Source organism: Anolis carolinensis, chromosome 3 (assembly GCF_035594765.1).
Source record: "Anolis carolinensis isolate JA03-04 chromosome 3, rAnoCar3.1.pri, whole genome shotgun sequence".
Taxonomy (NCBI): Eukaryota; Metazoa; Chordata; class Lepidosauria; order Squamata; family Dactyloidae; genus Anolis; species Anolis carolinensis.
This window is the reverse complement of record NC_085843.1, coordinates 243,509,097-243,525,566: the sequence shown is the minus strand read 5'-3', so window position 1 is coordinate 243,525,566 and position 16,470 is coordinate 243,509,097. Positions and strand designations below refer to the sequence as shown.

Sequence of the window (16,470 nt, the reverse complement as noted above, 5' to 3'; positions counted from 1 at the left end):
TTCCTCCTTATTCTCTGATAATTTTTTACCAGCATCAGCACTGGGAGGATGGTAAAGGAAGGAGGGGGAAACACAGACTTTTGTGGCAGGAAAGTGCCTGGAGTAAATAATGCGCTAAAGCTAAAAATGAGAAAGAATGGGGTTCTCCTCTTGCTGATCCTGTGTGTTTGCCTACAACTGTGTAGATGTGAGTGTTTGGTTTGCCTATAACAAGCAAAATAAACAGCAACTGCCTCAAGAATCGCTTACTGATCCAAGTGTGAACAATAAAACAGAGAGAAAGAGAGATCATAAGAGAAAAGTAGAAACTGGTGAAATTTTAAAAAATCATCCTCAGTGCATTTGAAACAAGCTTTCAGGTGAACTCTGGAAGGCTCAAAATGATTTGTTTACTTCTACAAGCATTACCTGACATGGTTTTGTTTCATTTCACATTGTCCATGTGGTTAGTTGGAATGAAACTTGGATGAAACATGTTGAAATGCTCTCCTCCTTGTAGCTGAGGAAACTAACCCTATTATTTCCATATTCATTCTGCCCCTGCTACCCAAATTCCCATTCCATAAGGCAAATAAGCCCATCTATGTTGTTAACTGAAGTCCCATCTACACTGATATATAATCCAATTTCTGAATTCAGATTATCTGCTTTCACCTGGGTTGTATTGCAGTGTAGACACATATAATCCAGTTTAAGGCAAATAATCTGCATTCAAAAACTGATTATATGGTCAGTGTAGATAGGGCCAGAGGTATACCTGTATTTAAGCCACTTGAAAGCCTCCAGGATGATGATTTAATGATCATGAGCAATTTCCTCCTGTGTAACATCATTACCCATCAAAGAGATCATTTACACTGCAGAATTATAACAGTTTAACACCTCTTCAGCTTTCATAGGTCCATCCTACATCATTCTGGAATGTATAGTCTGACATGGCACTAGAGCACTCTAACTGTAAAGGGTAAATATCTCACAAAACTACTAACTACTAATGCCATAGTATTAATGTAGTGTCAAACTGCTATAATTCTGCAATGAGGATATAGACCAAGTCAAACAATAGTTGTCAAGGTTAATATGTTCTATTTTGTCTTATTATGCTTTTGCACTTGCCCAAGATATTTTACAATTTAAATAAAACCAAATGCATATGGTTAAAAATAATATTTAAAAGGAAAGCCTTATGCTGCCTTGTTGAAAATTGCAATACTGAAACTGAAAGAGCTGACTCTCTGAATGGCGCATTTCTGTTACTGAAATTATTTGTTTACTTCTGGCTATATTAGAGAGCACCAAAGGATATCTCCTTAATGAGTTTCATTTTCTTTCACAGTGGAATTGGGAAAGGTTCAGCATGAGCTTGAGCTCCAGGAAACCACATTAAGGAGAGAGAAAGAGATGTTGAAGCAGGAGCTAACTCAAATGGAACAAGACTACCAGTTGACCATCAAGAAGCAGAAGCTAGGTTTTGAAGAGGACCTTGAACTCCTGAGAAAGGAAAAGGTCAGTGTTGAAGACTTGGAAATGTTACCTTTTGGGATATGGATATACTGGCTGGGTATGGGAATGGCAACAAATCTCTCTCAGGTGACATTTGCTTCTTATTAAAAAGGCGTTACATCTGTTAGCCGAATAAAATTCTACCATGCAATAATAAAGGGCTTTGAAACTTAACTCGCATGTGTCTCTCACACTCTGTTATAGCTGACCTTTGACCAACCAATGCTAAATGGAAGCTATAAGTATAGGCACTGTGAAACTACCCATGCCTTCTGGGGGATAACAACATCCTACTGCGTTTTGTCTATTATGCCGTAGGTACAGTGAATATACATTGCTACCATCAGTGATAATACAGGTTTCTATGGTCAGGGCAAAATGAAATCAACAGAAAAATAATCCAATGTCTCTGGTGTAAATCTGATGATTATTTTGTATCTATTCTAGTTCCCTACTCTTAAAATTGAGATAAACTATGAAGTATTGATCTCCTCTCTATTGTGCAACATTATGGCTTGAAGTCTCTTGATATGTTATTTTGGAATGGATTTTGAGATATTGTTGTGAGATTTGGGTTAACTAAAATTATGTCCTAGGCTCTGAACCAGTGACTGATTGCAAAAGATTTGGGATTAGTAGGTCGGGGATATGGGGAAACAGGAAGGCTTACAGAAGCCAAAACCGAAGATGTTTAGCACTAGATATCTCTTTTTGTTAAAGAGATTAATCTCTGGTCTTTTGGATGACAAGCCAGTGGCTCTGGAATGAGTTGGCAATTTGGGAAACAAAGTTTACGCTCTGCCTTGTATGAACAAGGAAAGAAGCCAATTGCAGTTGAGAGAAAGACAGAAACAGATGACTGAATATGTCACCATTTGTGGCTGTTCATGGATCAATATTCTCAATTCCCCACATCCTAAGCCATTGATAACCATTTCACTGGTTTCAAAAGCAACAACCTAAACCAGTTTCAACTATAGTTACTTTTTGAGAGTATATTTTTAGCAATTCCACCATCCCTCTCTGCTTTTCATTCCCCTTGCATATTAGTAATGTTTTATGTCTCATTAACAAAGTATTGCCTCTTCTCCTTCCTGCGACCTCGTTGGTGAACACTAGAGCCATCATCCAGAAGCAACAACATCTCCTGGCTCTTCTTGCTGTAGCCCCCATAATCAACCTCGTACCCTTTGTTTATTTCTCAAGAGGAGAATGCATACTGTTATGATTAAGCTTTCCTTTCATAAATGTTGAAATCATCATGTGCATGCAGATGATCAGTCTCAAATTTATTCTTTCTTCTGTGCCTTTCATTCTATTGCAGGAGAGGCAAAAGGGATGCCTTATGAGTGTAAGAGGGTGTAAAGTCATTTTGGCTTACTTTTAAGTATACATGCCCCATGAAGAATTTCATAAGCTAACAGGGAAATGAAGAGACTGTTGGTTATTTCCCCCGCAAAGCAAGAGTTCTTTTTACTATTCCTGCTGGCCAAGGGCTCTTGTTCCCCACCTCCCAATCTATTCCCCCAAAATTAGGACCAAAGTCACATTTGTATGCTGATTTTCCTGGGACTGGGTTCCAGTTAAAACAGTGGGATTTGGTTATGAGTACACCTGTATTGGATTGAATTGTGAAAAGCTTCAAAAAGTATGAATCATGGAAAAAGTAAGCATTTCAAAATGGAACAGAAGGAAAGAAACTGTTATTCTAAATAAGAAGTGAGACATAGTAGCACACCCAGAGGTTCCTTACACATGATTATTCGCTTCCCTAACCATTCCCGCTTTGAATGTATGTAGTTGTAAATATGATGTGAAAAGGGAACAAAGAGAACACTTCTGTAAGTAATGTGAGTTTCTGAAATACAGGCAGTCCCCAAGTTACAAACAAGATTGGTTCTGTAGATTTGTTCTTAAGTTGACTGTGTTTTCAAGTCGGAACAGGTACATTTTTAAGTGTAACTCCAGCCAAATATATATATTGTTGAACCCTGGCTAGCATAGGGAAGGGTTAACACCCCTGTGGTGTTTGTTTTGACACCCTGTTCTGCTGACACTTAGGAGACCCTGCGTGTGACACTGACTGAGGAGAAGGAAGAGGCTATGCATCATCTCGAGCAAGAAAAGGAAGAACTCATATCCAAATGTGAAGTTGAGAAGAGAGAACTCATGGAGGAAATTCTCACTTTACAGCAAAGCAAGGATGAAAGCCTTCTTCTATTAGAGACTGAAAAACAGAAGGTGAGGAGGGCAGGTCAGCAAAGAATGACACTCGTCTGGGCAAAGATTCATCCTACAGTCTCAGTCTCTCCCATTATGAGCCACGGGAATTGTAGTCCAACACATCTGAAGGAGACTGAGTGGAAGAAGGCTGTGTAGAGGAGGCAGGTATCTGAATACACATATGTTTGCACATGTGTATGTTCAAGTACCTGCCTCCCCTACATATATGATTTACTCTATGAGTTCTGTTACGGGTTAAGCATCCCTTGTCTGGAATTTCAGAATCCAAAATGCTGTACTTCAAAATCCAAAATTGTTCACATTGGTGGCTGAGATAGTAACACTTTGTTTTCTGATGGTTCAATGTACACAAACTTTATTTCATGCACAAAAGTATTAAAATATTGTGTGTAAAATTACTTTCAGGCTACGTATATAATGTATATATGAAACTGAAACAATTTTCATGTTTAGATTTAGATTCCATCCCTAAGCCCTCATTATATACACTAATGCATATACAGATCTTCCCAAATCTGGAAAAAAAAACTCAAATCCAAAACACTTCTAGTCCCAAGAATTTCAGATAGGGGATACTCAACCTGTTTCAGGCATCCTAAAAATATTGTGAATCAATTAGAAGTTTTCAGGATATGTGAAAATTGTTTACATGTATGGGGTTTTTCCCTTATTTCATTTCTGCCAGGCTATATCCCAGAAGGAAGCAGAAAAGAATCTCCTTTTAGAAAAGGTCAGTGAGTTGCAGCAAGAACTCTTAGCTTCCAGGTCAGAAGTGGATCGGGTAAAACTGGAAGCTCAGAGCCGCCAAGAGCATGATAAGGTAAGCAACATCCTTAATGAGTTTTTTATGTCAACTGTGTAACAATTTTCTACTTCACAGGTATAGTAGTGGCATAGCCTCCTTATCACGCAACTGAGGTTTAAAAAGCTGGATTCTGCAGCTAAGCAGATTTAATGATAAAATACATTTGCATTTAATAACAATGGGAGAGAAGAGTGGTTGTTTTTCACCCTCCATATACACCACGCTTCATAAAAGCCCCTAAAGTGGAAACTAACCAGTTTCTGTCCTTAAAGGACCGCTTAAAAAACCAATGACAACATTTGTGTTCTGCTAGGTGTACTGAAGAAACTGGTTTAATTTCAGATTATAATTGTATTGTTTATTCTGATGGTTATTGGTTGCTTTACAATTAATGCAGTTTGACACTAATTTAACCGCCATGGCTCAGTGCTATGGAATCATGGGAGTTGAAGTTTTATAAGGTTTTTAGCCTTCTCTGCCAAAGAGTGCTGGTGTCTCACCATACTACAAATCTCAGCATTGAGCCATGGCAGTCAAAGTGGTGTCAAACTGCATTAATTCTGCAGTATAAATGTTTTCAACATCTCCTCTTGTGTGTAGTTGCAAAGTTTCATCATATATAGACAGTTACGGGAGGTTGTAGCTAATTTGCTTAAAAAGAAAAATTATATCCTGAGCGGTAGTATTCTTTCTTCTTGATACACCATTTTCAAGGAGAGAGTTTTGTGATTAATGTGGCTTGTGGTATTTGATTACCAGCCAACCTTCCATCTCCATCATGGAAACCCTTTTGGGATCTGTCTCAAAGTCAAACGAGACAGGATTTTACGAGATCAGCGATCAGCACTAAATGTTCATCATCTTGGGAGGGGAAGGTAGAAATATATCAGAGTTCTGGTGCTGGAAAAAGGGAAGATTAACTCTTATATGATTTATAGGCATTGTCATCTTTTTCCATGGGGCAGCTTCAAGAAGTGACAAATTATCATATGTACTCATGTATAAGTCAGCTTCATATATAAGTCAAGGTTTTTGGACCAAATTTATGATTTTTGATATGACCTATGGATAGGTCAAGGATTGTTCCAGGGAGAAGGGAAAATGCCATAGCCACCTGAAAGGTCCAGCTACCCCTAGCCATTTCCTTCTTCAGCTATTCAAAAAAGGCCAGAAACCATGCATTTTTTTGAGATAATAGAGGGAGTCATGTTGCTTTTAGGTTCTCCTGGGATGGATTAGGCTCTTACCTCACTTTACTCAGAGAAGGGGATGGTTCCTTTTTTGATGAGGTACAGCACTCCCATTAAGCCATGGATAAATCGACCCAGGTTTCTGAAGATGATTTTTGACTAAAATTTCTAGACTTATATATGTATACAGGGTAGAGCAGGAAAGTGGCACAGAAAATGAACTATAAATTAGGAACAGGGTTGATTTGCAACTCCCATGAACTTTTATCTTTGGCTTTGTTGGTGGAGACTCTTGTGAGTTATAGCCCATCAGTGTCTGCAAAATCATATACTATATTCTATAAATGTGACTTTTAAAAAGCCCCTCTATGGGTCCCCAGTGTAGTAATTAAACTGATAGTTTTAATATCTGGGGGGAAAATACAAGGAACATAAGCAAATTATTTTACTTAATTGCACCCTCACTTTCTTGAATATTTTAAAAGTGTTTACGTGAAAAGTATTATTCAAAAAAGGTGCCAGCTATAGCAGTTGTTGCTTGGAAATTTTCAAAAGGAAGGAATTGGGACAAATAAACCCTGTTGTTTTGCTCTTTGCTAAGGCATGATGAACTCTGGAAATAAGGAAACAATGCAATTAGTAGATGCTGGTGATGCCGTGAGGAGGATATATAGCAGAGGGAACACTGTTGGCCCACACACTGCTTGATTTGGACTTGTGTTGGCTTCTGTCCACATTATGTTTCCCATGATGCACCACAGGATTTTTCTTTCCTTTCTTTTTTATCCCTCAAAAAGCCCAATACAAGATTGTTTGGTTCTGCTTTTAAATAAAAACCACATTGGCAGTATTAGCCAGGGCCCTGTTATATCTCTGGAGAGATCAGTTCACAAGCTCACAAGGCACAGCCTCTTAAGGCAAAGCAAACAAACAGCAAAACAAGGGTGAGAAACCCTCACCAGAACAAATTTGAAAAGCATTTCTTCTGGAAAGATTGACTGGGAACCACAGGAAAGCCAGCTTTGAAACAAATATTTTTTCCCAAAGCACTGTAAACAAAAACCCCACCCTAAAAATGTAGAAAGCAACACAGAATGACAGGAACAGTCATGCCCTGTCCCTGGGATTTGCTGGCAATCTCTGCTGTTGAAGAAAACCAGGAGCACTCCTGTTGTCCCAATCAACAGAATGACTTGGAAACATCTGAGCCATCTGAGAAAGGGAGAACGTGGCTGATACAGTAACTTATTTTCCTGCGTGGCCATGTATGACAAGAAAGGCTCCTCCAGGCTTGGACAGTGTAGGCGAGGCTCTGAATCCAGGCCAAGCTTTCCTCCCCAGGGACAGCGGTGTTGCAATTCATAGCTGGAAGCTGCATGGCTGCGTTCCATGCATGGTCCAGTCTCTTTCCTCCTTGGAGAAGCTTGTGTGTGTGCCTTGCAATGCAGTTAGCAAGTTCCTGGAGCCAGAAGAAAAGCTCTTGCCCAAGAGCATCTCATTTCCTGGAGTTCCCCCTCCCTGAATCCCCAGAGGAGCTCCCTTCGCCTAGATGGCAGAACAGAGCCTCACAAACTGGGCGAGGGAAGAAGGACTCTCCATGTTCTGTTCAGGGAATAATAGTCCTTTCCACTGTTTTGTTCTTTGTGGTTGTTGGTTTTGTTCTTTGTGATTGTGGGAGCTTCTTTCCCACCCGAGCCTCAAATACTATAAGAAACTGCTTCTTTTATCATGCACACATCCCTCCCCAATTTCAAAAAGAGAAAATGAGCAATCAAGCTTTGAGAAGCAACCTTCATTATATGGTGAATTCAAAGAGAATCTTGTTCTAAACAAGAAAATAATTTCCCTAGTGTATGGATAATATGGTATTATGCTCAATGGGTCATTACCTTACTGAATTTGACTCATTGCAGTTAAGATGTACAAAGTGCATCATAGTCAACATATCCTCAACTACCAAAGTTGCCAATAAAACTGGTCCAGCATTTACAGTTGGTATGGGTTTCTAAGGGTATAGAAAGTCAGCCATCACCATCTAACAATTCTTGTTCAGGAGTTGATGATATTATTTCGATGCTGCAGTTTCTAAAATCCTATAGCTTAATGACTAGTAACTTTGCCAAGCTCTGCTCAGGAGTCACTTAGACATATCAATTAATGTAATGTCAGAAACAGCCCTCAATTTGTGCCCTTTTGACTTTTTTTTAGCTTAGATGGGATCCGATTTTCCCATCGCCCCTTTTTATGATTAAACAAGCAAAGAGTCTTACAGCATTAAAGATTAACCAATTTGTTGTGGCTTATGCTAGTTCTATTTTACTCGAAACTGTAAATTAGAACATAAATAGCACAAACCAAAATGTGTTTAATTAGAAATAAATAGCATTTTTGTAATTGGTACTTCCTTGAAAGCAGTTTTAGACTTTAAGGATGCCACGTGACACTCAGTGTAGAACAACTAGGACACCTCATTGAGAATGCCATCCTGTTCACACTATAATGGAGAGACAAAATGTCAGCTGGCTAGCTCTACCCTCTCCATCATTTGCACTCACTGCTCCCACTACTCACACACCGAAGGGCGAAAATCTATAGCGGGGAGCCTCTTGTACTTGTGTAATGTACATAAACATAGGAGGCTCCTAGTTTTAGACCTCTGCCATCCAATATGTGGATGAATTAATGCATACAAGAATGCAACGTAAGAGGCACAATTATCATGTCTCTACTCCAGAAATCCCAGCCAGTTTGCCAGCTGTTCGGATTTCTGGGAGTTGAAGGTCAAAACGTCTGGGGACCCACAGGTTGAGAACCACTGTCTTAGTGGATCAAGGTTCAGATCTACCATAAGGGAGGGTGAAGTACTAATCTCAGATACCAAGATGGTAGGGAGCAGCAGTCCATTCAGCAGTGAATCCTGTGCCCATGAACGTTTGAAGGGCAGAGCTGTGTGAGCCTTAGGACTTTGATGCCTAACACTTCTGGTGTGGGAGAGGCCACTATGATAGCATTAATGCTCCAGATGGCTTTTACACTGAAAGAAAGCTCCATCTTGATCATGGCCTCTTAGACCAGTCCTGCTTATTGCATGAAGTGATGGACACCTCAATAGAACTGTTAGACTTTTACAATTACTGGGAAAGCTCTCCAAGCACCTTCAATCTAGAACAGTGCTTCTTAACCTGTTGGTCCCCAGATGTTTAGGCCTTCAACTCCCAGAAATCCTAACAGCTGGTAAACTGGCTGGGATTTCTGGGAGTTGTAGGCCAAAACACCTGGGGACCCACACCTTGAGGACCACTGATCTAGAAAGAGATCATTTGATGGCCTATCCTATCCTTGAATTTCAGGATAAGTGATGAAAAGTTTTTATTCATTTCTCAAAACAAATCCTGTGATGTGGGTAACGCATGCACTTATTTCATCAATGTGGTAACTGATCTTGACTGCAAGCAGAACCTGGCTCTTAATGGATGGCTGAGATGGAATTTGAATATCTAAGATTGGATATATTTAATTTTAATACATGTTACAGCACTGTCATGTTACACACATTGGCTAGCTTTGGAAACAGCTTACTTAAAGAGTCCAAAGTGGTATCTTAGCTCTTTAGGCTATGAAACTTGTGGCCAGGTTTGGGCCAAAGTTTTGAAGTGCTGCTACTTTGAGAGCACTAGGGGGCACTCCATGTCCATCCATGAGTCAGTCCCCACCTAGTCAGAAGATGCTTCTGCAGTGATAATTAAGATTAAAACACAAGGTAAATAATATATAAATACAGTCCATTGTGGTCATCCATATGGACGTTAAATAAGGAAATAATAGATAATATTTAACCTGGGGCAGACATTCTAAAGATCTTTATTTGATTAGTTTTTATTGGTGGTGTGAAAACAGTACTTTATCATTCCACCAAATTGGTAACATTTGAATAATGTGAGGGTAGGGTGCTGGTCTGTGTTTGAGAGAGATAACCAACATGAAGCATAGTTACAATGTGGAGTTTAAAGTAAGTAAAAGAAGAAAAAAGTTTCATTTTAATAGTCATTGGTGACCTAATAATTAAATTAAGCAATGTCATTTACAGGGAATTTTGAATAATAGTTGTAATGTAGGTATCCTACACATAAGAGATATGAGAGTGTAAAAGAAGATGACCATGGAATAAAGTACTTTGGATGACTTTAGTCAAACACCCTACATTTTCCCTGGCTTGGGATAATTTTTGCTGCCACTCTTGCCTCCCTGCAGGAGGGCAATAGTTTGGCTGAACAACACATGCTTTGCATGCAAGAGTTCCAGGAATCACTCCCTGGGAGCTCTTGCCAGAGAAATGCTGCCACTGTTTTTGGCTACAATGACACATTTTTTACTTACTAAAGGCAGTAATATTCCTATATATATGTTCCTACTCCCCACACACTTTCCATTTCATGCCCGCCCTGCCATTTAGCTGTTCTGTGGCAGCAACATTTGGGTGAAGGAGGTACACATCCTAGACATCTTTCTAAAATAACCATTTCTTTCAACAATCTACATCTCATGCTCACACATGGGGCTGCTGGTCTTATAAAAAGTGTATATGTATCAATTGTGGTCAACAGTAGAATGTATATCATCATTTCTATTAATCCTTCTGTTAACACTCTCTGTCCTGATTTTTATCATTCATATGGAATCATATTTCTAATATCTAGAGCAGTAGTTACCAAACTTTGGGCCTCCAGGTGTTTTGGACTTCAGCTCCCACAGTTCCTAACACCGGGTAAGCTGGCTGCGATTTCTGGGAGCTGAAGTCCAAAACACCTGGAGGCCCAAAGATTGGGAACCACTGATCTAGAGGTAAGTCTCAGGAAATGCTTATCAAATCCTTTGTTTGTTTGTTGTTGTTTGTTTGTTTTGTTTTTATATTGTGCTATACCAAGTGGTGCAGTGGGTTAAACCGCTGAGCTGCTGAATTTGCTGACCAAAAGGTTGGTGGTTTGAATCCAGAGAGCAGGGTGAGCTCCCACTGTTAGCCCCAGCTTCTGCCAACCTGGCAGTTTGAAAACATGCAAATGTGAGTAAATCAATAGGTACAGTTCCAGCAGCAGGAAGGTAATGGTGCTCCATGCAGTCAGGCTGGCCACATGACCTTGGAGGTGTCTACGGACAATGCCAGCGCTTCAGCTTAGAAATTGAAATGAGCACCAACCCCCAAAGTCAAAATGACTAGACTTAATGTCAGAGAAAAACCTTTACCTTTTTAATATCAAGTTAGATTTGGTGTTTGTTCTTATATCATTATGTGCTATATCTATTTGAACTGTATTACAATAATATTGCCTGCCTTCAGAGACAGCTTTATGATACTCAGTTCTAAACCAGATATTAACTCTACCCTCTCATTCCCACTAAAGTTGGTCTCACATTGTACACTATCCTTATAAGATTCATCTTATTTCTTACTACCATAAATCTGCAACAGCAATGGCCAGACCTCACAACCTCTGAGGATGCTTGCCATAGATGTGGGTGAAATATCAGGAGAGAATGCTTCTGGAACATGGCCATACAGCCTGGAAAACTTACAGCAACCCAAATTACCAGTCCTTTGTTACACTACCCTGTCCAATTCCCCTTATTAGTTCTCGTTTCTTATATATTCCCCCTCTTTTGTGCCATGTGGGTCATTTAGGATTAAAGCCAACAAATATTCCAATCAACAGTTTTTACTAGATGACTAATCTGCATGTCACAATATTGTTGATTCTTAAATGATGTTTCTGGGGGGAAAGGGAACATATTAACCATGGCTTATAACAGGCAAACGTCTTTTTGTGCATTCATTTCTCCCTCCCTGACCCACATCCATCCCATCCCACCTTAAATTCATAATATTCATTCTCTACTGAATTGTGGAATGTTTCTCCTAACTTTGGGGCTTGGTCTTGAACTGATACAGCTTTATAAATGTGAAGAGCTGGCTTTGGCACCCCAGTTGCTCCATGAAGGGCAATTGGGACCAACTTACTCACTCTTTGTGCTTAAGCTGAGTCTTTTTAGACGATAATTGTTTTCAGTTTTGTACCAAAATATACTCATGTCCGACTACATTTCTAGTGAACCCATAGTAAATTAAAGTATCTGTATTTTGCCTAGGGGAGTTGCCATATTAAGGCAGGGTGGCCTGTATGATCTAATAGGACACTTTCCATCTTGGCATGTTAATTAATACCTCTCTGAAATGTAATTCAGCTTGCAGAATTATTCATATATATAGATAGAAAGAACATATGGGATACACTTTAACAGTACTTTGTAAAATTCTGTAGTGAAAATTATTAGCAGTTGTTTCAAACCAGGCTGAGTTTCATCTCTCAGATCTCACCCAAGACAGTCAAAACTCTGGTGAAGGATAGTCTGACCTTGCTAATCTCTTGGTCTGTATGCAATACATTTGTTAGACTTTCATGCATGTAAGTCCTACACTATTCAGGGGAGTAACTCATGAAAAAAATCTCACGAAACTATTTTATTATATAGTTAATGGTAGAGCCCTAAAAAGAAGGACTTTAGCACTGTGAGCAGCCCAAATGAAATTAAGCATGTGTGCTTAGATGGCAACATGGTGCCCCAGGAAGGGAGGCAAAAACAGAGTGATGCATATGAGCAAAGAGTAGTCTTCTGGGAGTTAGTCAGGAAGCAAGACTAGTTTTGCATAAGATGGTGTTCACCTGAAGCACAACTTGGAAATTTTACTCTTTTGAACTACAATTCCCAACCTTTCCCAGCCATCAGTACCAATGCCCATACTTGTTAAGATTTTCTGGAAGTTGGAATTTTAAAAGTAACTTAGCTAAGCTCTATCCTGATGACATGTTACCCTGGAAAATTTTGGAATCCTCAAATTAAACTAAGTAAATCTTATTTATGTCACTATTTTGTATCATCAGCTTGAACTAGAGAGTGGGGTGCTCTCAAATGCTGGGATTCACGGCTTAAACTGCCTTTCTATCACCTCGCCTACTACCATTGCCTGCCCTTCACCAAAAGAGGTTTTCATTCCATTCTTAAAGACAACTACAAGGGGCAATGTGACAATATGGAAAATACAGTTGGCTTCATAGATTGAATTTATGTTTACTTAATTTGAATGAAGATAGTTTTGTGATGCGTGACCAACTAAATTTTCCATTCTCTCACATGGTGACTAGTATTTACACATGTTCTCCTTTATGCAGAAAAAGGGTCCTACAGAGCTTAAGAGACTGTTTTTCAGAGTCTTCAAATAGACCTGGCATCTTATTATAATGTACAGTAGAGTCTCATTTATCCAACATAAACGGGCCGGCAGAATGTTGGATAAGCGAATATGTTGGATAATAAGGAGGCATTAAGGTAAAGCCTATTAAACATCAAATTAGGTTATGATTTTACAAATGAAGCACCAAAACATCATGTTAGACAACAAATTTGGCAGAAAAAGTAGTTCAATACGCAGTAATGCTATATAGTAATTACTGTATTTATGAATTTAGCACCAAAATATCATGATATATTGAAAACATTGACTACAAAAATGCGTTGGATAATCCAGAACGTTGGATAAGCGAGTGTTGGATAAGTGAGACTCTACTGTATTAATAATTCCCTGGACAGCCAATTTCTAGTGATCTCATTTAATACCTATCCTAGACTGAGCTTGATGGGCAAAAAGTAACGGTGTTCAGTCCAATAGATTTAAGACTGCTACAGCTAAGTGTATCTCTTGTAGGGATCTTTATATAACATGTAGGCCAAGAAGCTAACTTGTGCCACCTCTCTTTCTATTGCCTTTTCATTATAGAACATAGTTTCCAGCATCACCAGTGAGTTACGCACCTTCCAGTCACAGTTTGAAGATGCAATGGCAGCCCACCAGAAGGAGGTCAAGCGTTTGAATGAACATGTAAAGGAACTGGCGAGAGAGAAGGAACATGTCGTGAAAGAGGTATGTATTGCTATTTATGCAACTCTTCTGGCTATAAAGAAGTGTATTTGTGCCTATTAAACTGAATCAGTGAGGTTGACCTATCTGGTGATTCACAATTTAACAACTGATTCAGTGAGTCTAATTTAGTTGGGGTTAGCTAAGAAGATTCAGACTCCACATTAAAAACAACAGTGCTTTTCAGAAGTGAAAGTGGTACAGTCTTGCTTATCCAACATAAACAGCTGGCAGAATGTTGGATAAGCAAAAATGTTGGATAATAAGGAGGGATTAAGGAAAAGCCTATTAAACGTCAAATTACATTATGATTTCATAAATTAAGCAGCAAAACATCATGTTTTACAACAAATCGACAGAAAAAGCAGTTCAATACACGGTAACGTTATGTAATAATTACTGTATTTACTAATTTAGCACCAAAATATCGCAATGTATTGAAAACATTGACTACAAAAACATTGACTACTAAAAGGCAGACTGCGTTGGATAATACAGAACATTGGATGAGCGAAGGTTGGATAAACAAGACTCTACTGTATGCGGTTATATCACTGCTAAGGCATAAACTTAACACAGGGATGAAGGAAGTGTTTGTTGGACTGCAGCACCCAGCATCTTCTGCTACGGGCTATGCTGGCTTTGGCCAATGTGAGTTGTAGTTGGAAAACATCTGGAATGCCATTCATCCTACATCTCTGTCATAGCACCGGTCTATAAAATCTTTGATTTCAGATGACAACATGACAAAATTAAGGAATATCTATACCAGTGGTTCTCAACCTGTGGGTCCCCAGGTGTTTTCGCCTATAACTCCCAGAAATCCCAGCCAATTTATCAGCTGTTAGGATTTATGGGAGTTGAAGGCCAAAACATCTGGGGACCCACAGGTTGAGAACCACTGATCTACACCAAAGCAATGGTGCTTCTGTCCTACCACTTTCAACACTCTGGAATGGCATGATGTTTCCATAGCCTTGAGGTGGTTTGGATGACGGTGGCTTCCTGGGGAGCATTGGAAGTAGCTGAGGTCCTCCCAAGATGGGTGGGAAATCGCTGGCAGTGACTTTAACCATCATCTTCAGTAGTGGCTTGCTGTTGGATAGATCTGCAGCAGGACTCACCCCACATCCTACAGTGTCCTTTCTTTGCAGGGCCTATCTCTAGATGATGACTCTTGCAGTGGAAAAATATCTGACGCTCTGGAAAACATCCCCAGGTGGTAACCCTCACCCATTGCCAGATGCTTTCAGGGCTCTAGTTCTCTACAAACACAGGACAGCAGAACAAGAGAATGACCCCAAGCCTGAAAAGACAGGGGTGGGGTGTGAGGGGGAAATAGAAAATTAAAGGACATAAAAGAGGAAGAGAGAGTAATTTAACATGACAGGCTGTTTATTTTGGCAAAAAATAGTCTCCTTTCAACAGAATTCAAAGTCCAGCCCCAGGAGGGACCACACAAGCAAGTAGGAGAGGGTTTTTCAGAGGGCAGGGAGGGCAAAAGGAATGGGGATGGGGCGAGGGGGACGCGTATGCTCGTAGATGGATCTAGGATGGGCAGAGAAAGACTAACACTGCATGGGGAGGGAGGCAACAGCGTAGGAGAGCACGAGGGGAGTGGGAGAGGACAGTTGTGGGACTAATATAACAAGCTGAGGGCAAAGAAACACAGAGAGAAATCCTCACAGGCGCCAGCATTGACCTACTTATCGCCATGGGAACCATAACATTTTCACAGCCTTTTAACTTGAGGAAGTCAGGCTCATTGAGCAGTCTTGCCTTCACATCCATGTAGACACACTCGCATGAACTCACATCTCAGTACGTGTACATACACTCTCAATTAATCAGGGCATGCCTCCAATACACAAGCACATACATGTGCTCACTCAGGAGTATGTGTCCTAGGCAGTCGTATGCTACAGGCATCCTCACTGGTGCCTAGAAGGGGGAATTGGCTACAACCTGTAGGATTCCTGGAGAATTTGCAATGTTGTACTTCCAAAAAGTACCTTTCTCAAATTCTAGTCCTTAAGCATGCATGAACACGAATACAGTAGAGTCTCACGTATCCAACATAAACGGGCCAGCAGAATGTTGGATAAGCGAATATGTTGGATAATAAGGAGGCATTAAGGAAAAGCCTATTAAACATCAAATTAGGTTATGATTTTACAAATTAAGCACCAAAACATCATGTTTAGCAACAAATTTGACAGAAAAAGTAGTTCAGTACTCAGTAATGCTATGTAGTAATTACTGTATTTACGAATTTAGCACCAAAATATCATGATGTATTGAAAACATTGACTACAAAAATGCGTTGGATAATCCAGAACGTTGGATAAGCGAGTGTTGGATAAGTGAGACTCTACTGTATATACAAATAAACCATTACTATGTAGAAATGAGCATATACATGTTTTGGTTACACATCATTGTGAGGATATGCACATATCATAATGAAATATCATGAAATGCACATAAAAGGGGCTTCAAATTAGTAGGGGAAATACATTTATATGCCTTCAAGTTGCCTTCCTTAATACAGCATGCCTCACCTTGTCCAGTGGTTTCACTTACCCACATCTGTGTTTGTGGGTCTCTATGTCTTCCAGTGCTATTCTTCATTATGCTTCCAGTTCATATAATCGTAGAACCAAAGAATCATAGAGTTGGAAGAGACCTCGTGGACCATCCAGTCCAACCCCATGCTAAGAAGTAAGATAAGCACATTCAAAGTACCTCCGACAAATGGC

The 16,470-nt window shown here is 39.7% G+C and overlaps 1 protein-coding gene and 1 long non-coding RNA gene across 4 annotated transcripts in view; one reads left to right on the top strand and one right to left on the bottom strand.

The window, feature by feature from the left end:
- The window catches only part of LOC134297824 (uncharacterized), a 93,350-nt gene that overhangs the window by 25,282 nt on the left and 51,598 nt on the right, over window positions 1-16,470 (bottom strand). The gene's annotated exons all lie outside the window — the stretch shown is intronic.
- The window catches only part of crocc2 (ciliary rootlet coiled-coil, rootletin family member 2), a 122,708-nt gene that overhangs the window by 68,417 nt on the left and 37,821 nt on the right, over window positions 1-16,470 (top strand). For all 3 annotated transcript variants that reach the window (XM_062976526.1, XM_062976525.1, XM_062976527.1), the window contains 4 exons: window positions 1,337-1,506; window positions 3,565-3,744; window positions 4,433-4,567; window positions 13,571-13,714. In XM_062976526.1, the coding sequence (XP_062832596.1) occupies window positions 1,337-1,506; window positions 3,565-3,744; window positions 4,433-4,567; window positions 13,571-13,714 (629 nt within the window). The remainder of the gene's footprint in view (window positions 1-1,336; window positions 1,507-3,564; window positions 3,745-4,432; window positions 4,568-13,570; window positions 13,715-16,470) is intronic.